At 40.3% G+C, this 22,476-nt stretch overlaps 1 protein-coding gene across 5 annotated transcripts in view; it reads left to right on the top strand.

Annotated features, from left to right (window-relative positions):
- ITSN1 (intersectin 1) overlaps positions 1-20,712 on the top strand; it is a 133,190-nt gene extending 112,478 nt beyond the window's left edge. For 2 of the 5 annotated variants that reach the window (XM_071753813.1, XM_071753822.1), the window contains 11 exons: positions 7,416-7,537; positions 8,437-8,543; positions 9,956-10,139; positions 10,620-10,718; positions 11,574-11,741; positions 13,319-13,591; positions 14,105-14,226; positions 16,787-16,869; positions 16,973-17,056; positions 17,504-17,677; positions 18,456-20,712. In XM_071753813.1, coding sequence (XP_071609914.1) covers positions 7,416-7,537; positions 8,437-8,543; positions 9,956-10,139; positions 10,620-10,718; positions 11,574-11,741; positions 13,319-13,591; positions 14,105-14,226; positions 16,787-16,869; positions 16,973-17,056; positions 17,504-17,677; positions 18,456-18,604 — 1,565 coding nt within the window. In that variant the 3' untranslated portion in view covers positions 18,605-20,712. Of the gene's footprint in view, positions 1-7,415; positions 7,538-8,436; positions 8,544-9,955; positions 10,140-10,619; positions 10,719-11,573; positions 11,742-13,318; positions 13,592-14,104; positions 14,227-16,786; positions 16,870-16,972; positions 17,057-17,503; positions 17,678-18,455 lie in introns of those variants that run through there. The other 3 variants (XM_071753819.1, XR_011727808.1, XM_071753834.1) reach the window with 3 other exon arrangements.
- The last annotated feature ends 1,764 nt before the right edge of the window (positions 20,713-22,476 follow it).

Genomic DNA, 22,476 nt, shown 5'->3' with positions numbered 1-22,476 from the left:
CAAGGCTGTGTCGCAATCCAGTTTTGATCCTTTCTTCTCCTTCCTGGTGTATCTGAAAAGATCTTTAACCTCCTAAAGGCACATGATCCCCTCCCAAAGCTGCAGATCCAGACTGCAGCAAGATAACCTATTTCCAAAAAATACTGGCCTCCTGTAATGGAAATGTGACCCCACCCTTGTTTCTTTGGTCCTTGAGTTTGTGGCTGCAAAGCCAACAAGCACTAGTCCCAGTCAATGCTGAAACAAATGTTTCATAGGCAAATCTAAGAAATCATTCAGGTACTTTTTATGTCATTTGAATTCTAAGTCAACATTAAGAAAAAGTGCATTCTCATTGCTCTTTTGAATGCAGTCAGTTGAGTGCATTCTTTATATTTTAAGTTTTATTTGTGAAATACCTTTTCCCTTTGCACAGGAGTTGTCACTTGAGAGATATAGAGGAGGCTGGATTTAGAGGCCTTTCCAAGTGATGGTGGGTTTTGTTTTTACAGTTTTGATGCTTAACCTCAGAAGAATTTCTTCGCTATTCAGCTGCTCAGGAAAATTTCTATGAATGTTTTTTCAGGGGATTTGTTAATAACAATTCCAATATGTTAAATCTGTCCAAGACAACAAGATTCAGGTTTCTTAAGAGTGTTTTGCTTTATGTTCAAAATAACTTTAATTGAAATCTCAGTTCTTTGGAGCTTCAGTGGAATCTCCTTCAGTCCCTGTGTGCTCACTGAATATGTTTTAAGTTCAACCATAACCTTCCTGCAAGGCACCAGAGTGGCTGCATGTGCTGGTTTTGTTCTCGTTTTAGTTCTTCATGATTACTGACTCCAGATATTTAATTTCATGTTCAATAGCTCCTTATATGTATCCCTCCTCTGATTACCATAAGTGACTTATTTTAAACTTCTTTTTTGGACAGCTTCAGTAAATCCAGGGACGAGGTAGCTCACATATTATTTAATCAGTTGAATTGCAGGCTAAGTTGTGTGCACACAGGCAACTGGAAAACAAGCTGCTAAGAGCTTAATAGAGAGCACTAAGGTGACCTTTTGGTTCCAAACCCTGAAAGAATGTTTTCAGAAGGTTGTCCTGGATGCAGTTAAAAATGTGAATTATTCCCATGAAGACTTCATTTGCCACATGTTGACTATGTGGGCTTTTGTACTTTTTATTTGATAGCTTGCAAAGGAGTGCTTTACCATGAATAAGGATTAATTTTGAGTTATTGTCCGTGTGAGGAGAAAGTTGTGAGAGTTTTCTTAACTATCTGGTGTAACCTAGTAACGCTAATATTAACTGTAAACATAATTCCTATATACACAACATATTTCTATAGCTTGTTACATCAAGTTTCACAGCTGTTTCATTCCCCTCCCACTTCTGTACATCTTGCTATGGAAACTTCTCAAAAAAACAAAAACAAAAAAACCCCCAAAAAACCAAGAAGTACCCTTGTAATCTCCTCCTCGGCACAAAAATTCAGACTGCGAAGTCTGCATAGAGCCAGAAACGAAACTGTATCAAACCTGTATCTCTTCCTCTGTAATTTTTATTAAACCTGTGGAAGCAACACAAAATAAGAAGACAGATTTTTGAGCGAGTTCAGTCTTGTGGAATAATTTCAATTAAGCATTCAATGGAAAAGGTAGCTGTTAGTACCTAAGGTGGAAAGACGTTTATACTTAAGGTATCTGTCTTAACTGTCATAAATGAAGTGGGTGTAAAGATTTTTAGAAGGTGTTGGGTTCCAGATGACTTTGTGGTGCTCTGTGATCACAGGATTTGGCTCCCATTTTCTAGCACAAGTTTTTCATTTGGTTTCTTCACGCTGTACTTTTTTGAGTCTGAACCCTCAGCAGCAGCTGGCCCAAGCAGCAAGAAGGAAGCTCTATGTGTGTAGATGCCATTCACTTCCCAACTTCACCCTTTGGTCTGCCCAGGTACCACCTTTTCACCCACCAAGTGCTGGTTGGGTGCTGCCAGCTCAGCTGATACCCACCAGTGTGCAGCAGTGCCCTGGTGCCAGCTCTAGCAGGGATCTAGTCACAACCTGGCTCAAACTGGTGTCAGGGATAAAGGTTTTCTGTCCTCCATCTGAGATGGATGAAACCAAATTGGTGTTCTCTCTGTCACACTCATCTTCACCAAGGGCAATTTTCCATTCTGAATTGTTTTGTGTGTCGGGGTAATTCTGGACACAAATGAGCATTAAAATTTATCTGGTTTAGTCCTCTAACTTCATTTCTTTTTGGGGAGAAGACCTGGAGCCAGGAAGGATGATGGCTGGAGGTCAGCCTAAGACTGATGACTTTGAAAAATTGACTTTACTATACAGTAAGTGGTCAGGGGCTCAAGATAGGTCCTGGCCATGATTTAGAGGTGAGATTTAAAGTTACCTGTACAGGAATGGGTTAACTCTGCCAATTTATATTTTTAGATTCACCCATGCCCTCACATGTAGGATTTTGTACTCTCCAGGCAGATTCTGGAAAGGGAGTGGTAGACATGTTCTGTGTTTTTCTGTAAGGATTCAGTAGGTTTCCTTTCCAACTGGCTCACATGCTATCTTCCCCTCATTTCCTGGGCTGAAAAGTAAAACTTTTTTCTTCCTTTTTTCATAGAAAATAAGGTATTAACCTAAAAAGTTGAAGAAACATTTTGCTATGACAAAATGAAGATGGTGTAGTAGTCTATGTAGTTGAGGAATATAAACTTTGCCTTTAACACTAAGGCATGTTCTAGAATTTAAAACAAAAACAAAAAAAAGGAAAATTGCAATTGTTACCAAAATCCTGGAGTCTGTTGGATGATCTGTGTGGACTAGCAGTGGCAATCCCTCCACCTGGTAGGAACAGGAGAAGGAGACACATATATTGGTGGTCACTGGTCTTGGCAAAAACAAAGCGCTAAATATTTTTGCGCGTGGGATTTTCATGACTTGTTTGTAGATCCTGCTTCCATCTGCCCCAGAGGGAAACACTTTGCTCTACCAATAAATGGACATTCTAGTTCACTTGGGAAATTCTGAGCACGCAGAAATAGTTGAATATAGTCGTGAAAAGAGATTTTGCATCACGGAAGCTTGAGATGGAGGGATCTGTTTGATCAACAGAGTCGGTCCTCAGCAAAAGCTGGAGGTAGTATCTCAGTGGAGGATCCATCCCACAAGATATTCTTGGGAAAATGGTGGTTGCATCTGAAGCTAGTTGATAAGAATGAATGGTGAAGTGCTGTAATTTGTCTGAGTGAGTAAATGCTATAATCATGTGCTCTTCCTCTCTGCTTAAGGTTTTAGAGGAAAACTGATGTAATTTTTTACTGCTTCTGGCTCTCTGTAATTGAACAGATTCCTGTTTACTGTGATCTTTTCATTATGAACTGGGCCAGGATGAGGTTTATGGTGAAATCTGGCAGTTGTTTAGTAAACCCACCTGAATCAGAAGTTAAAAGTTGTGTACAACTTGTACATAGATCAACGAGTTCCATGGCAGAACCTGCCCTCTGACGATGCAGCATCTCAATTGCTTTCAAGCTTAGAGGCTAGCTTGTAAGACTCATATATTCAGGGCCACCTTTGCAAGGAAAAGTAACAGCATATATATATTTTTTATGATGATATTTTATTTTTTTTTCCCAATTTGTAGAATCCTTTATTCCTTCATAGGAGGTGATACGAGGTCAATGCATGTATTTCTAGTTACAGTGTTTGTATGCTGGTTCTGTAAGTGCAGACAGAGTAAGCAATCTGTGCGATTAAAAAGGGCAGTTATGCAATTAAGAAGGGCAGAAATTAGCATTTTCACTGTGCTGAGAGCATACAGATTTACTTATTGTAATTTCCCTGTTGTTTTCTGGATTTATTAGATTGTTGCTAAGGATCCAATTTCCTGGCACCCTCCAGATGGGGTACATCACTACTTTTCCACAGCAGGAGAGAAAATATAAAATCCAATCAAATTAAATATTAATAATATAATAAAATATTTACAGTCTTGATCGATCTGTCAAGACTGATTACATAAGTTTCAATGAGGCCAAATGTCAGGTCCTGCACTTCCACCACAACAACCCCACCGGTGTTACAGGCTTGAGGAGGAGCAGCTGGGGAGCTGCCTGCCAGAAGTGGACCTGGGTGTGCTGGGTGACACCTGGCTGAACATGAGCCAGCAGTGTGCCCAGGTGGCCAAGAAGGCCAATGGCATCCTGGCCTGTATCAGAAATAGTGTGGCCAGCAGGACCCCTGTACATGAGAGTGATGGTTCCCCTGATACTCAGCACTAGGGAGGGCAGAAAAGGGCAACAAAGCTGATGAAGGGTTTGGAGCACAAATCTTACAAGGAGCAGCTGAGGGAGCTGGGGTTGTTCAGCCTGGAGAAGAGGAGGCTGAGGGGAGACCTTATGGCTCTCTACAGCTCCCTGAAAGGAGGGTGTTAAGAGGTGGGGATTGGTCTGTTCAATGATGTTGCAAGGACAGAACAAGAGGCAATGGCCTCAGGTTGCACCAGGGGAAGTTTAGATTGGATGTTAGGGAGAATTTCTTCACTGAAAGGGTTATCAGGCACTGGAACAGGCTGCCCAGAGCAGTGGGGGAGTCACCACCTCTGGAGGTATTTAAGAGTCATTTAGACATAGTACTTAAGGATATGGTTTAGTGAAGGACTTGTCAGTGTTAGGTTAACAGTTGGACTCAATGATCTTGAAGGTCTTTTCCAACCAAGGTAATTCTACAATTTTGTAAAATATAATGTAATCTAAAATAATGAGGACCTCAGTAACTGGAAAGAAGTGCCAATGCCTAATTTTAAGTACTGGAATGGCTTTATGCATGAAGGGCAACCTGTGTGCTTTAATACTAACCAATTCTGTATAGAGATGAGGTCCTATAATTTGCCCACAGCAGATGTTTCCCTTTATTGGACATGTCTAGTATCATGGGTGCTTTCTAGCCTCTAGCAGGAGTCTCTTAGTGAATTGAATCCATGAATTATATTTTTACAGCTGCAAGTGGAATTTGGATGTTCATAAAAGTACTTTGCACAGTACTTTAGTGTCCATGAAAAACTAGCTGGAGACCTATGACCTGACATTTCTACTTGAAATGAAAAGGAACCCAGTTCTTATTGATGTTTATAATACAAAGACAATAAAAATCTTTGTACTTCTGCACCGCATGAAGAAAATCCCATATCAGAAAAGTGTCTCTTGCATGTTCTGCTCAGATTGAAGCAAACTATTTTCCAAAATATTTGGTGTTCAAAGGCAGACTGTTGAAGTTCAGAGCACCCCGTTTACATCCCACCTGGCTGGCTGTTAGGCCATGCATCAGGATTCAAAATGTTAAACACTTTCTCTAAAAGTCTGGTGGTTGGAAACCACACCGCAAACCAAGGTCATCGGCATCTTTGAACAGGAAACTTCCACAGTCTCTAGAGAAAAATAATTGAACACATTGTTCACTTTTAATGAAGTTGACAGTGGGTGGGGAGAACGAGTTCTGTTCATTAAACGTCCGTTTTACATTATAACTAAGAAAATGCTATGAAAGCATGAAATAGAAATTAAACTTTTGGCTTCTGAAATGTGCTGGGTGCTTTGATTATTTTGGCATACAACTGATAATTCTGAAAACCTTTTTTTCTTCAAGCAAAGTTTCAGTTGCATTTTTAAAGGACTGCATAGGACCGTGTCTCAAAGGAGCATTATCAACATATTTATGCTTTGAAACTGATCTGCTTGTAGCTTCTTAATTGTAGAGGAAACTACTTGGACCATCTGCATCTACTTTTCTTGTCTTCTTAAAATTTTTTTTTAAATTTATTTTTAGTGAAATCTAGCATCACCTTTTCAGGAGCACAGATGAGTTGAAGCAGCAGCTGAAGATAATCCATGAAAAACTTAATGGGGACCTTGCTAGCAACATAGTGCATAATCAGCTCCTGAGTTGCATTCAGGAATGCAATAAATAGTGTCTGAATATTAACTTTATATGCAAAGAACTGCATGTCTGGGGCGTGATGTGATTAGGAGCAGTAGTGGTTCATTTTGTGAAAGCTTGTGCAAACATCTGATCTACACACTTCCCTGTCAGATCTTAGTAGGTTGGTGTCACTCTTGATGCTGGTGAACATAAAAAAAAAAAAAAAAAAAAAAAAAAAAAAGACCTGACCATTTTAAACCACAGAAAGTGAAGGTTCTCTTGAACCTTTTTCAGCCAGAAGTTTTGCTACAGGAAAGCTTGTTTCAATGTGGAATACACTGAATTTACCCATACCCTGCTGAGGGGCAAGGAAAAGAATTAAACTGAAGAATTTTGTTTGTGTAGAAAGAGTCATAACTGGTGCATTTTTAAAGTAAAATGTTTTCGACCTGTTTGAGATGATCTTTCCTTTCTGAAATGCATTTTCTGCAGAAAACTAGTAAAAATAGTTTTAAAAGTGAAACTGGAAGAAAACACTTTGCTTGCCAGTCTCAAAAGAATTTAGTGAAGCTTACCTGAAAAATACTTGCTTACAGGAAAAAAAAAGTAATAAAATGTTCGGTTCTAATTTAGACTAGAAAATAAAATTTGAAGTTCTAGAATTTATACAAAAATTCTAATATCTACACAGGATAAACTAAAGGGAGGTGGTTTACTTTGAGGGAGAAAACTGAGTTCTTAGTTGCAAACTTTTTGCATACCTTTAACGATCAAGTAGGACAATAATAAATCCCTTTTGCTTGGTCTCTAAATCAGTGCAATCTGTGGAGCGATCTCCACTGACCTTCGTGGGTTCTGGCTCAAGAGCTTCAAAACTTTGGAAACCATTTTCAATTGAAGTGTAATCTCTGCAGGAACTTCTTCATTAGGATGCCTACATTGGCTGGAAGGATAAAGGCTAACCTTGAATTTAGAGTATAAACAAGCTGAAATTCAAGGTGTCCATCAGAGCATTAAGGTCACAGTAGCACTCTTTCCTAATTCTTTTCCCTTCGAGGATATCCTTACATTTTCTTTGGCAGTAATACCAGAGTAAGCCTTTGCTCCCCTTTTTTATTAATGGCCATCCATTTAGGGATTGGTTTTGCCGTTTTAGTCCAGTTAAAGGACAAAACTAAAGGGGACTGTGAACTTTGGAGTGAGGTTGGAAATGAACAGATAGCGGTCATGAGAACTTTTAAAGTTTTAAGACTTTTAAGATATATTATCACATAGGAATGGCCTTGAATAAAAAAAAATTTAAAAATAATAGTAATTTAAAAAGTAAGTGTTAAATTGTTAAATGCAGTGTTTTGAAATGAAGCATTGTTAGTGTTGTGCCATCACATGAGAACAACAATTAGGTGGACAGGCAGTAACTACTGTTTTTAATTGAACTACTTTCTCTCTGAATCGGTTTGCAAATGACTGTAAGTAAAATGTAGGATCCTTTTATGTTTTCCAGGGTGTGCAGACTTGCATCTTCTGGATATGTTGACACCTACTGAAAGAAAAAGACAGGGATACATCCATGAGCTCATTGTCACAGAAGAGAACTATGTCAATGATCTGCAGTTGGTCACAGAGGTAAGAAGGCACGGAAGTTTTAGGAGCAGGTTTTAATCACTCATCTTTTTAAAGTAAATTGGATCAATTATTTCAGCGTGTGAACTTCCTTGATATTGCTGCCATATCTGTATTAAATCTTCATATATATCTCTCTCTGTATCTATAGATATATTTAGATATATATGCATATGTGTGTGTGTGTGTGTGTGGGTGCAGCCAATGCCAAGCCCTTGTGTTCCCATCACCGAAACACTGCTGTTTAAAGCATCATCCAAAAAAACCCTTTTCCACTCCTGATTTTGAATGCTTATTTCTCAAGTGTATGTTTTGAAAGCTTGAAGCACTTTATGTGCCAGTTACCCCATTCGCAGTAGCAGTCAGTTACCAGTTACTGTGATTTTCTTTAAATGTTACAAGATGCATCTCTTGTTTGGAAAAAAAGGGAATTTATGCAGGCAATGCACAATTCTTCTGCATTTCTCTATCAATTCTTTTGATAGAGAAGGAAAGCCCTTTCTGAAAAAGAGGCCAAGATTTGCAAACCTGAGTCACAGTGAGATAAGCCAGAACTTCCATAGAAGAGTCCAAAGTAAAACGTATTCTAAGTTGTATTATTTAGACCTCTGATTAAAATTCGCAAGATTCAAATGGATTATCCAGGATATAATTAACATCAGCAACACAAATTTAGACTATTCTCTTTTCAAACCGTGTGCCACTCACAAGCATATTATTAGGGAATGCTATGGAATCTGTAGAACACCTCATATTTGAAGTCAACTCCACTGAGTGGCAAGTGTTACTCTGATGTGAAGTTTTCTCACCTCCAGGCTAAGGAAGTGAGCATCATCAGTCTTAGTCACTTTGTTTATACTGAACATACACTTTCTAAATTGCTTAATTTTCTGAATCTGTAGATCTTCCAGAAACCACTAATGGAATCTGAGCTGCTAACAGAAAAAGAAGTTGCTATGATTTTTGTTAATTGGAAGGAGCTGATTATGTGCAATATAAAACTACTGAAGTGAGTTGTGGTTGTTTTTTTTCTCCCCTCATACTTAGCAATAACAAAATCGTGAGTCTGTCCCCCAACTTCTGCTTTTAGCTGCATGAAAATATTTGCTGCTTATGCAAGTTGTTACCAGAAGGGCCTTGTGCTTTTCCTTGTTGGAAAAATCTAATTATTAATAATGCTTGTTGTGAGTTGTTCTTGTTGTAGAGATAAATCCAGCAGTTCTTTGCTGAGTAAGTATTTTCACTTCCTTTCTTTGTGGTGTACATGCACTCCAGAAGGCAAGATCAACCTCTCCCAAAGAGTAGCAGTGTCTGCCAAGGTTACCCACAGTCCTGTCAGACTTTGACTTCCTCTGTCTCCATCACAGTCCATATCTATTTCTGTACTTGTTATCTATTAGTGCAAAACAAGGCACAACAATCTCTGCCTCACTTATTCTGAGTTAGCTGATGTATTCCTCTAGTATTGGAGGTTTATAGCATCTGATTGAGCTGTTTTGTGAGAAGAAGCACTAACAAAGCCTGGTTTCCTATGGATTTGTGTCCAGTATTCTCCAAGCACCCCAACTCCTTGCTATGAAACTCCACACCAGTGCAAGTACCCTTATTTCTCCCTTCATTCCCTGTGGTCCGTGGTGGATCTGACCTTCCTATTTGCACCCTTCTCAAGCATCCCTGCTGCTTCAGCAAGGCACAGTTACTGCTGTGGCTGGTTTGGAGGCACATGCATGCAGGTTCCCCATCTGGTGATTGCCAGAGAAACTGAATAAAATTTGAGTTAAACTTGCGTCTCTTAAGCAAGAGAATTAATCAAGTTCCTTGGTTTCTCTTCTGAGCTGCTAATTTTTGTTGATCTTATAGGGATTTTATAGCCATTTAAGTTGTAAAAGACCCTTAAGATCACCAAATCCATAACTTTGAGATATCTCCTTTTTTGTAAAATGTGTTTGAAAATGGCTTACAAGCTTGGAAAGCTACGACAGCGATAAGGCAAAAGCAGGCAGCTCAGTGTGAATCAAGATCCTTTCCAAAGGAAACCAGGCTAAAAACTAGAAGTAGCTTTTGAGTGTGAACTAGTGGAAAGGTTTTTATCCCTCATTCAAGAGCATAGCTGTTATTCTCTTTCTAAACTTACAAAAAGGAAATCACATCCCTTTTCATAGTGTGTCTGATCTGACACTGCAATAAGTTAATGTCAATTAACAATTCAGTGACCACAAGAGGGAAAAATGTTGTTGTCTAAGAGTGCAATCTGGACTATTTTATTCTTACAATGTGCAATAAGGCCCACAGCTGGCCTATTTATTATTCAGGAGTCTCTTTATTTCAGTAATGAATAAGGATCAAACCTTTTGTTTCATAAATGAGGAATCATTCTTTGGTGGTCTACTTATAAAACACCCATGACCTTTCCATGTTTAGGGCTTTACGTGTGCGTAAGAAGATGTCTGGAGAGAAGATGCCAGTGAAAATGATTGGGGACATTCTGACAGCACAGCTGCCACACATGCAGCCTTACATTCGATTCTGTAGCTGCCAGCTCAATGGGGCAGCACTCATCCAGCAGAAAACAGATGAAGTCCCCGAGTTCAAGGAGTTTGTTAAAGTAAGAAAAGAAGCAGTCACCATGAATTTGGTACACGGTGAAGTCAGCTTGTCATTTCACTGATCTGCAAAGCATGGTCTCAAATAGCGCTCTGTGTTGGGCTAGAATGAAGAATCTTTAAACTTAAGCACTCATTGAAGGGGTGCATGTTTTCATTGAAGGAATACTTTTTTTCAAACTCCTACAGAGCCATAAGGTACTTTGTTTAATAATGGTTTTGCTGTAAAGTGCCAGGACAGTAAGAAACAGTGAGTACTGGAACAGTAAGAAGAGGCCGTTCCTTGTACAAGTGTGGCAGGTGGAGAATATGTTAAAAATACAAGAAATTCTACTGTACTGACATTGTTTGTGATCTGAGAACAGATTTAGCTCAGGCATGGTGTTCATTTGTTGCCTTACCTTTTTTTTTTCTCAGAGGAGCTCATTTTGCAGAATTTTAAGCAAACAAACTAACACCATTTTACCTCTCTAATGTTTCAGAGGTTAGCAATGGATCCTCGCTGTAAAGGAATGCCACTATCAAGTTTTCTACTAAAGCCTATGCAACGGGTAACAAGATACCCACTAATAATTAAAAATGTACGTTCTTTTGCAAAGATGATGATTTTGATGCTGCTTTGCTTAGAGCTTAATTACAGGGTAGTTACCCTATTTGTGCTAAGCTTTGTCACTGTTAGGTATCTGATGTGCTAGGGAGCGTGGGGTATCCTTTTATATGTGATCACACTAGAACAAATAAATGCAGGAATTCATTTGGCCTCAGCGAAATGACTCACTATTTCCATCAGAAGGAGAGGTGAAACTTGCACACAAAGAACAAGAAGGCAATAAATGCTAAATGAAAACTTTAACATTCAGATCGCAGGAGTAATGGGTCAACGTTATGCTCATCCTTGCCTTTTTTTTCCACAGTGTCATTGGCTTCCCATAGTATGGTAAATGACATTCAGTGTGCAAGCTTGAATGCCAGAATGTTGCAAGTTACCTTATTGCACAGCTCCTGTTGCTGGATAACTTACAACCCTTTCCTAACTTCCATTTGCTGCCTAACGCTCACCATCCTCAATAGTGCTACTGAAGTTGGCCCAAGACTTGTGCAGAAAAGAATTATAAACTGGGTGCTGGCGTTTAAGAGATTTCTTAATCAGTCATAGATATATTTTGTATATGACTGGAATTTGCATACTTATGTCAGAAGAGTGAGCAGTGTACTGATGCAAACGTTCTGCAGGCATGCAGTCATTTCAGGTGTTTGCAAGCAGACTGTGAGTTTGTTTCTGTTTTTTCATGTTTGCCAAGGAGGGAAAGAAATTTGGAACTTACTGACTGTCTCTGATGAAAATAAAGAAATAAAACAGAAGTGTAGGGCTGACAATATAAATACATTTTGACTGTGGATAACAGCAAACGCTGATGTATTTTATTTATCTGCAGATAATAGAAAACACTCCTGAAAACCACCCAGACCACAGTCACTTGAAGCATGCTCTTGAGAAAGCAGAAGAATTATGTTCTCAAGTAAATGAAGGAGTACGTGAGAAGGAAAATTCAGATAGGCTGGAGTGGATCCAGGCTCATGTTCAGTGTGAAGGCCTGTCAGAGGTAAACAAAGTGCTATCTAGAGTATTGCAAATGTGGGCACACTTCTCCACCAGTCGGGAAGAATCCACGGCTCACTTATGGCACTGCATCAGGGAACAAACAGTGTAATTAATCAAGTCATATAATCTTCAGTCCTTTGTTTTCATCTCTCTTTGGCGCCCTTTCACTCCTGCACGTAATCCTTTTCTGCTGCTTTTGCTAGTGCCTTCTACAAGATAAATGCTGCTTTTGTTGCCTGCCTCTGGACTGGAGCCAGGGTCAATGCTGCAATTTTCAGCCACAACTTCCCAGTTTCATAGCTCTTTACAATTTGGTGGTTATTGTACTGATTTATCTCATCCTGAAGCTATACATGACCATCCTGGAGTGCTTTAAAACTCATCACAGAAAGTATTTTTGCTGATAAAACTTTGTGTACATTTCGAAAACTCAAGAATGCTGATCAAGTCTCTCTTAAAACTGCATAGAAACACTATCTCCCATTAACTGTTTTGTAAATAACATGCAAAATTTCTCTACTGAAACTATAATGAAAAGATTGATGAACGATGGAGGATATTTTGATGGCTTCCCTATTATTTGTGAAGGTGAGGCAGACAGATCACAACTTGATTTTCAAAGTATGCTTTGAGTTTTCTGTTCTAGAAGATTAAAAAATTACAAACACTGGTTATTTTATAAAATAGAAAACATTGAATTTCATCTTATGAAATCTAACTCTTAAAAGAGAAAGACAAGTACAACAATTTCAGAAGGGTCAAAGTCACATTCAGGAGTCTTAAAGCTACTACCTGAAGGAAGGTGGATGTTCTTGCCTTCTGTACATAATGTCTTCCTCTAAAACACCAAAAATATTACCTGAATGACCAAGTGGCTGCTTGCTGACAAGGTAACACCAGTAGCATCCTGAAATCTGTGGCAAGGAGTGATCTGATCTTCCCACAATTTTCTGGCTGAGGTGTTTCTAATCTGTAAGAGCAGCCTCTCCATATCTAGCTGTCCAGCCACCTAGGATGGCAAGGACTGTACCATCACCTCGTGGAAACAAACCTGAAAATGGCTCCTTAGGAAAGGGAAAGCTTCTACTCTTCTAGTAACCACCCCCAGATGAATCTTGAATTCTGACAGTTCCAGCCATGGTCAGCAGCTGTCCCATAACTCCTGGTATCACGGATACACAAAGACAGGCTCTCTGGAATTCCTTTGGTAGGTTTTAATGGGTGAAATTCAAACACAATTCAGAAATCCAATCCTAGTTGAGAAAGCTCAGCATTTGGAGAGACCACTGGCATAGCTACTGCTAATCCAGGACAAGTCATCGTCGGCTGAGTTCTGCCCACAGAGATGCATGTGTGTGTCAGAGAAATTTGAAAGGAGGCACAAATGCTTTTGGCTTTCCTCTGACTGTCCAGGCCCTGCTCTTGCAACTAATGGGCTGCCTTAAAGTTAATTTTCACATAGGGCTTCTATGTGACTTGCACTGCTTATCACGCACCAGGCAGAGACATTGCTTGCCATCCCTGTGACACAAATTGAAACCGATGCCAGGACTCAAAACTATATTTGATCTCTTTCAGGGGAGCCTCGATTGTTTTACTTTATACAGTGCGTTGTTGTTCTTCTTCTACTTTTCGCAGCAACTCGTATTTAATTCTGTTACAAACTGCTTGGGACCACGCAAGTTTCTGCACAGTGGAAAACTCTATAAAGCCAAGAGTAACAAGGAACTGTATGGCTTTCTTTTCAACGATTTCCTCCTCCTGACTCAGATCATAAAACCTCTTGGCTCCTCTGGCACAGACAAGGTCTTCAGCCCAAAGTCTAACCTACAATATAAAATGTACAAAACTGTAAGTACCACTCTGAAATGGCAGCTAGGATGGTTGTGTGCTAACAGTGGGTACAGCAGGCAGCAGTTCCCATATTGGATGTGCAGGCAATAACCATTATGTAGAAGAGGTCTGAAAGCTTTGGCATATGTTAGGGATTCCAGGCACTGATGGTGATAAAGCTGATAGTTTGGTTGAGTGGGATAAGAAAACATGCTTTTGAAGTTTTGCTGAAACCACCTCTTCAACAGAGGTCATGTGGATTAGGGAGTGATGGGGAGGCGTAGTATTTGCTGCTCTTTGTGGGAAAGGAGAGGTTGCTGTGCTTCATGAGGTTGCTTTCTTACTTCAGAAGTGTTCCCAGAGTCTGGAGGCACCTATGTCTATGATACTAAGAAAGTTTCAAAATTGTAAGTAGATAGAAGGGGAAAGATACTGCAGACAGAAGATAAATCTGTTGTGAATTGCTCTGTGTTGAATGCATCTGTTCAGATATTATGCAGTACAACTCTAGCTTTACCTAATGTTTTACAGCCTATTTTTCTAAATGAGGTACTAGTAAAATTACCCACAGACCCCTCTGGAGATGAGCCCATCTTCCATATCTCCCACATTGATAGAGTCTATACACTCCGGGCTGAAAGCATTAATGAAAGGTAAGTACCTGCACAGGCCATGCTAGTACTGAATTTCAAAAGGCTGGTGTATATGATGGATGCATGCATAGCAGTCTCTAAGAAGTTTATTTCACAAGACTGGAGAATTCCTTCTGCTTGAGAATATGGTGATACTTAATATATGAAAATGAGGGAGAAATAATGTTTCCTGAATTCCAATGGCTAGGAAGCCTGATATATCTTGAGAGGGCTGGAGCCCCTCCCTATGAATACAGGCTGAGAGAGTTGGGATTGTTCAGCCTGAAGAAGAGAAGCTCTGGGGAGACCTTATAGCAGCCTTCCAGTACCTGAAGGGGGCATAGAGGAGATTGGGGGAGGGACTTTTAATGGGTATGTAGTGACAGGACAAGGGGGAATTGCTTTAAACTGGAAGAGGGGAGATTTAGGTTAGATATTAACAGGAAATTCTTTAATGTGAGGGTGGTGAGACACTGGCACGGGTTGCCCAGGGAAGTTATGGCTGCTCTTTCCCTGGAAATGCATAGGGCCAGATTGGATGTGGCTTTGAGCATCTTGGTCTAGTGGGACATACCCTTGCTCATTCAGGTGGGTTGGAAATAGGTGATCTTTGAGGCCTCTTCCAACTCACACCATTCTATGAGTCTCTATAGGCCATATGTCACAGCATGTTATGTTGGAAAGGAAGCCAGAAGATTCAATCTATTCCTGTTATTCCGTTTTATTAATCTATTCAATGTTATTCTGTTAACATCCACCTGTTTGCTAGTGCCACTACAAGCATTTGTGTAGCTGTATGTTGAATGAGACTCAGGAACAAGAAAGAATTAGAACCTGAAGCAAAAACCCACCAAACAAAACCCAGTTAATTTTAACCTAGTTCAGTTCAGACTGAAACAGTCAAAAAATGGCAACCTCAAAACCTCAGCTGGTGGGTTGTGCCTCTGGCAAGCTTAAAGGTTATTAAAAACCAAAAACTGAAAGTCTAGCAAAAAAAGCCCTCACAGTATAGACATGGCATTGTGCCAGCTTGCAAATGGCCCCCCAAAATTCTAATGAGTAAAACCATTTAAAAAGTCTTTTCTCCGTGCCTGACCATATTATTCATTACTCATTATGCATGCAGTTTTTCTTGCAAAAGATCCTACTTCTAATAGATCCCACACATCCTTTGGCATGTTGTCTGTTCCTCTGTGCCACAGAGTGAATGAGCAGGGTGGTTAGACCCTTGATGATAAAAACTGGCACAGCCTTTTCAACTTTAGACCTATTGCACAAATCAGACTACAGCAATAGTCATCTGCTCTGCATCAGAGCACTCAGTGTGACAGTGCAGAAACTCTGCACCACCCTCACCCTGCCTGGCTTGAGGAACTTCAGCCAGATGCTTAGGCACCCTGCACTGAACCATCAGTGGGAGCAGCCAGATCTTCACATGCTGAACACCCTCCAGAGGTGCCTTCCTCTCTCTCTGTTCACCCCTATCCAAATTTGTCCACCCCATTCCAGTGTTTTTATCTATACAAGATACAGCCTTTGACATTCTTTTATGCCAGAATTGCTTACTAAATAAATGCAGCATTTTAGGTGCGATACCTCCAGGTTTCCATCATTCACCTTCGTTTAATCAAGAGCAACAGAAATAAAACATTAGCATCGATGAGTGATTTATTTGCCCATTTAATCTTGGAAGACCTTTATGATCAAAGGCTTGCTGTACTTTTGAAACTGCAATTTACCACTTAGCAATGAGCTGGAAGACAAAATTGTCCTTAAGTGTTTTGTTTTCTTGAACAGCTCCCTGTGCAGAATATAGATGAGTGTTCAGACCCAAATCCAGTGTAAGTGTAGTCCAGGCCAGTGTAAGTAGCTGCAGTCCCTTGTAGAGCACCAGCTCTTCATTTTGGGATCAGAAATGGACCCACATCTTCTAGATTCTCTTGTTTTGACTTGACTCAGGTCTCACACTCCCTTGTATGACACAGCAATGCTTTAAACCCCTTGAGGTTCCTTTTTACCCCTCCTTCCACTCTTTTTTCTCTGTCAATCTTTCTACTTATCTTAATTATTCTTAACCTCTTAATTATTAATAGATTTCCAAGAAGGGAACATAGGGAACCATGGTCATTCTTCACCTGATGCTTACTGAGTTATGCTTCATGTGTCCGGAGACTCAGAAGGGTTTTGGTGTGAAACCTCAGAGATCAAGAAAATTTGCCACCTCTGCAGGGTAGCTGTCTTGTATCTAGTGGCTACAAGAAGTTAGTTTATTACAATAAAGCAAAATATTCTTTATACCTGTTGGTTTACCACCAAATCCCTGCAGCTTGTGGTTCTATTGAACTTTCTTTATGTGGTGGGACCTGCTAGCTTGGGACAGTTCAGTTGTTCTACAGGTTCTGTGATTAACAGTAAGATCTCTACCAGGCAGAAAGCTCCAGTGTAGCAGAGCCTGTGGTGGGCCAGAGCCTTAGACTAAAAGTGACTGGTATGGAGGGACAGCTTTACTTTTGTCTGCTGTGCTCCAGGGAGGAAAAATGGTGATGGTATTTTCCAACTTTTTTTCCTTTTCCTTTTAAAGGACTGCCTGGGTTCAGAAGATCAAAGCTGCTTCAGAACTTTACATAGAGACTGAAAAGAAAAAGAGGGAAAAAGCCTACTTAGGTACAGCATGGGATGTGGGAGGGGTCTCATCTTTTCTGGAAAACTCTGTGACCGGGCAAATAGATTAATGACTTGCTCTCTCTGCTCTTTTATTTCACCACAGTTCGCTCACAAAGGGCAACGGGCATTGGAAGGCTGATGGTGAATATTGTTGAAGGCATTGAACTAAAACCTTGCAGGTCGCATGGTAAGTGCCTTGAGTTTTTCATCATATGCTCTATGAAGAAGACATTTCTATTTGTCAGATTGACTTTGAAGGAGGTGCTGTCCAAAGCATGGTTTTGTTTAATGAAGCCATTTTAATGAATATAAGTACACAGAAGTGAATACACAGAAGTTATTTTGTGCAGTTCAGGAACAGCTATTCAGTTGTACTGCACAGAAGTGTTTGTTTCATACAAACTTAATTTCCATCACTTAAGCTGCCTCATAAGAGATCATAATCCAAAAAGTCCTGAAATGAAGACTGGGAGATGCTCAGTGCTTTGGAGAATTGTGTCCCTGCTCACTAGAATGTCAGTGAGGCCACAGCCTTTATCCTGTCCATCAGCTGTAGGAGTACGAGGACATTCAGGAGGAAGATCAGATACCTAAAAATGCCATTACTCTTTTCTGTTTGTTTCCATCTTCCCAGGAAAGAGTAACCCATACTGTGAGGTGACAATGGGTTCTCAGTGCCACATTACCAAAACAATACAAGACACCCTCAACCCGAAGTGGAACTCCAATTGCCAGTTCTTCATCAAAGACCTCGAGCAGGATGTGCTCTGCATTACAGTTTTTGAGAGGGACCAATTCTCCCCAGATGGTACGTAGGGGGCTGCTGCCCTTCCATGAGTATTTTAAAATTTCCTGCTTTGAAGAGGTGCATGCCTCCTGAGGCAAGTCATAAGATCAGAGAATGGTTTGGGTTGAAAGGGACCCTTAAAGCCCATCTAATTTCAATACCATTATTGAACCCCTTTGCATAGTGGGGCCCTCAATCCCCAGTGGAGTCATGCTAGTATGAATGCAAAAATTTTCTCTGGGGTTTTTTTGTGCTTCCTTTCTTGTGCAACTTGACAACATCTCAAGTGTGTTTAGCAATTTCACTAATTCTTTAAAAAACCTCTGGATGCTCTTTGCAAATGGATAGATTAATACAGCAGGAAGAGATGCCTTCATGTTCCTGTAATGTGCAGTAGCAGTGGTGGTAATGCACACAAGATTCATAACCCATTCTTATTTAATAACATGGGATAGACATGTGGCACATTGAGGAGTGTATTTTGGAGTCATAATCTCTCAGGAAGTGTTTGAACAGCACTGTCATTCATCTGGCCAGCACCAGTTGGTCCACTGGCCTCATCATTAGTGTGATAAACTCTTGGCTCTATCTATAGGACTCTTTATTTTTAATGCTGCTGCTGCTTAATGTAGTCCAGCTCAAATCTTCTTTATGCAGACTGGCTTTCTTTGACTGCAAAAACATGGGTGGACTGAGTTGTGTAGATTTTTGTTGTGTGTAGATGGAATGCAAATTAGCATTTTATTCCAACATAAACCAGTTGTGTCGTTTCTGAGTGTGCTATCTTTTTGCATTTCAGACTTTTTGGGCAGAACAGAGATCCGTGTGGCAGACATTAAGAAGGATCAGGGTTCAAAGGGACCAGTCACAAAGTGTCTCCTTCTGCATGAAGTCCCAACGGGAGAGATAGTCGTCCGACTAGACCTGCAATTGTTCGATGAGCCTTAGAAGGAAAGGGACCAATGTTTTTTTTCAGTCTGAGTTCACTGAAATAGGTGTCTGCAGAAGCAAAATCCATGTTGGTTTGGTATGGTATGCAACTACTGCTTGCCCTTCACACATATAGAGGGTTATCAAAGCAAACAGGAGCATCTTTGTGCCTTGATAATTCTCACTGAAAAATTAATCCCAGTTTAGTGAGGAGATCTCCCGTGATTTCTCTATGTGGAACTTGATGTTAGTTTCCTGGGTTTATGAAATAACCTAGCTGTGTGTTGTGCTCCAGTCTGAAAGGCTGGCAAACCACATAGGTTGCTGTAATTGCTCCAGTTACCCTACTCTTTAATTTACATGAAGGCAATGTTGGTATGTTTTGGAGGCTTTCTGCAGGGTTTTCCCCTCAAGGAATTCTGTGCCTATTGCTCAGCAAAGTGGTGTGTAAATGTAATGTGACTGGAAGGAGCAGTTATGCTGTAAGAAGATCTTTGAAGATCTTTGCGGTGATACTGAAGAGACTTAAAAAATAAATAGTCTATATCTATAAACAGAGAAGATTCTATTAACATACCACTCCATGACTCATTTTGCCCCTGAAAATAAATTATGTACAGGCCTTCTGCACAGAGATGAGTTGCACTCCAGAAGAGTCCACCCACTCAGTACCTTTGGAAGCTGCTGTTTTCTGCAGGAAATGTTCGAACAGTGAAGTGAAGGGTTAAACCTGGAGCCCTGTTGAGTGTTGTGCTCTCCCACTTCCATACTACTTTACTACTGCTTGACTGCCTGACCGAAGATGGATGATGATGGATGACGGATGACAACCTGCAGCGGGGAAGACAAAAAAAAAATCATGGTTCTAGCTCAGGAAGCTAATTTCTACCCAACCCCATCCCACCCCGAGTCTAGTTTGCAGAGCAATCAGTGGTGAGCAGTTATTCAACTATCCTGTGCCTACCTGTGTTTGACCAAATTCAGGGCAGCAGCACACTGGTAGCTGATGAAGGTGTTCGTGGTGAGTTGGGGCGATCGCAAGTTTGGTGGCAGTGATCCTGGATGCAACCAGAAACAAGAGGGCTGGTGCAGAGTGGGTAACCCCAAAGTCAAAGCCTTGTCACCTGGGGGAATGCCAGGGCTTATACATCCCTTTAGCTCTGTGACTACACACCTGTAGGCCCACAGCCAGCAAATTTTCCCTGTTTGGCAAAGCACTTACGCCTTGTTTCCCTTAAGCACGCGCGTAAATGCTTTGCTGAGCCTGGGCCCCAGAGGCAATAGAACCCTAAGAGTAAAAATTCCTCTGCTTGGATTCATGTTGCTCATGACCTATCATGCATACACTGGTATTTTTGTAAGGACTTTATTTCCAAATGGGAGGTGTCAGCCTGTTTCATTAGCATGTGAACGTTCTTGTGGAGCCTGTTGTTAGGTTTTGGTGTTCCTTGCATGTCCTTTCAGTACTGGTTTCCACCTTTCCTGTGTAGGCAGTGTTCTCTAGCACTACGAGTCTTATTGATTTCCATTAGGAAATTAGGATATATTCATAAAGGATAGGTAGATACAGTATGGTAATAAGTGTAAACTGTGCTGGGAAGTGTCTGTGTATTATAATTTCCTACAAGACCACTGTAATGTTTCAAGCAATGGGAAAAGAAAAAAAAAAAAAAAAGAAGTATGTTGGAGGGACAACAAAGTTTACATTTCATACTTTTCAGAATCGCTTTATTATTTATTTATTGAAGATAGTGTAGTATTTTGTATCAGAAATGACAGACATACTTATGTATTTTTTGAAACGAAACAGAGATACACACTTCAGTTAGAAACTTTCAACTGACCACATTTTAGAGGGAGAGTAACTTCCTAGGCATGCATTTGTTTACCACTAACTGGCTGAAAACACGATTAAGAGAACTTTAAGTTTCTATTTTTCAATGTTGTTAAGAAAATTGTTTCAATTAAAATATGTAAATAGTACTAAACCCATGCTTTCCTAATTCCATATCAATACATTTTATTAAATATAATGTATATGAAAATACACATTGTTGTGGTAGGATAAAAAAAAAGTGATAAAAATCTATAAATGCAGTAACATTAAATGTCATTGTCTAACCTTTTATCGCTGTCCTAATTTTACTCAGTAGCTGGAAATACTGTGAACATTCATTTCAGTGTTCCAAAAGCAGTATCACCATGTACAATTACAATGGTATCATTTCACCAGCATCAATTATAGTAAACAACTAAATAGACAAACAGGACAAAAAAAAGACCATGAGTGTAATGTGGAAATCCTGGCCAGGCTTTCAAAGGGAGCCTCAAGGAGCTGGACCTTCCTCTGAGACTCAGCTGGTGTTAGAAGCAGGGGACCCTCAGCTCCAGGGGCTCCTCTCAAATCCTGACCCTTATCAGAGGACAGGTACAGTGGCACCATTTTTGGGGAATCATAACAGGACTGAGCACCTTCCTGACCACATTGCTTGGGATTTCCCACTTCCCCTCGATGCACAGTGATGTTTAACTCCCGTTAATGCCAACAGGAGTTATGCAAACATGATGATGATGAAAGGCTGGGGTTTGGATCATGGGTATCTGCGGAATCCCTCATAATCATTCTAATCCTAAAGAGGAAGCTTCTCTTAATTCCTGTGCATTGAGGACAGGATGTATATATACCCTTAAAGCCAGCTGACTCTGCATTGGGATGTCACTGTTTCCCTGCTTGCTTGCCCTCAGTTCTCCGTAGTATGTTGGCACTGTTGGTTTCCCAGAAAAAACAGCTTTTCACCAGGGTTAGCCAGAGGTTCTTAGAAACCCACTGCCTCCTGTTTTCCCTGTTCAGAAATGCTACAGTCCTGCCCATTGCTTTGCATTAACCCTACAGCTCCACTGACTACAGATTTCTGCTTTCCTATGCACTGTAGCTGCAAAGACCTTCTGCTCATCCAGGACTTTGTGCTGTAAAAGCTCGGGCCTTTTACTGGAAAGAAAAAAAGAAAAAGAAAACAAAGAAGAAAAAAAGGGGCTCATTAGCTACTCATTCCTACTGTGCTTTCACAGAGAAAACTGGGAGCTCTCATAACAGGTTTGTTCAAATAGCTCCTGTGTTCTGAGGAGCTTTAGGAAGAGAGAAGGGCACAGCAGTATCTTGGAAGTGAGTGGTCTCTGTGCATGAAGGTTGAGCTCTTAAAAGTGAAAAATGCTGGCTGTCAGGCCAAACTCTGCTCATCTGTGCAACCTGTATGGAGTGCCTATATTCATGTAGAACCTATTTTTCAGATACTGGTTATTGATCTCTGAGTATCTTTGTAAAATAACACACCTTAGCTCACAGGTCCTTTTGTAGCCCCATCAAGACGTGTAAGCTTTTCCTAATATTATGCAAAACTAACAAAACAGCAAGATTGAAACCCTGGTAATAGTGGATAACATTTTGAATTGAAAGAGTAGATTTGTGCAGATAAGCATCCCCACTCTAATGCAGTGGTTGTAAACTTCTATATTGTGGAGTTCTGGGACTTGCTGTCTGCATTTGCTTGGTAAAATTCATCCTTGTAGAGAGGCTGAGTACAAGGTGTCTCCATAACTCGTTCTTACAATGAGGCACTGTTTAGTCAGTACGTGGGCCATGGGACTGGCTCTCAAGATAGGGTTTCATTTCTACCTTTTAGCAGGCTCTACTTTATTGGAGAAGACCATTTGCTTAGACCTAACTAGTCAGCATCAAACTCCTTGGCTGGCAGTCAGGCCTTTCTAATAATAATACTGTGACTTTTTAATGCATTCACTGCCTTCATTGAAACAGTGATCTTGCTTTGGATGAACTGGGAGTAAAAAATCCCTAAGAGAAGAAAGAGCATAACCTGCAGCTGTGAGCAAAC

The sequence above is a fragment of the Heliangelus exortis genome, chromosome 1 (assembly GCF_036169615.1).
Source record: "Heliangelus exortis chromosome 1, bHelExo1.hap1, whole genome shotgun sequence".
Classification (NCBI taxonomy): domain Eukaryota; kingdom Metazoa; phylum Chordata; class Aves; order Apodiformes; family Trochilidae; genus Heliangelus; species Heliangelus exortis.
Note: the sequence above shows the minus strand (reverse complement) of the source record. Positions and strands in the feature narration are given on the sequence as shown.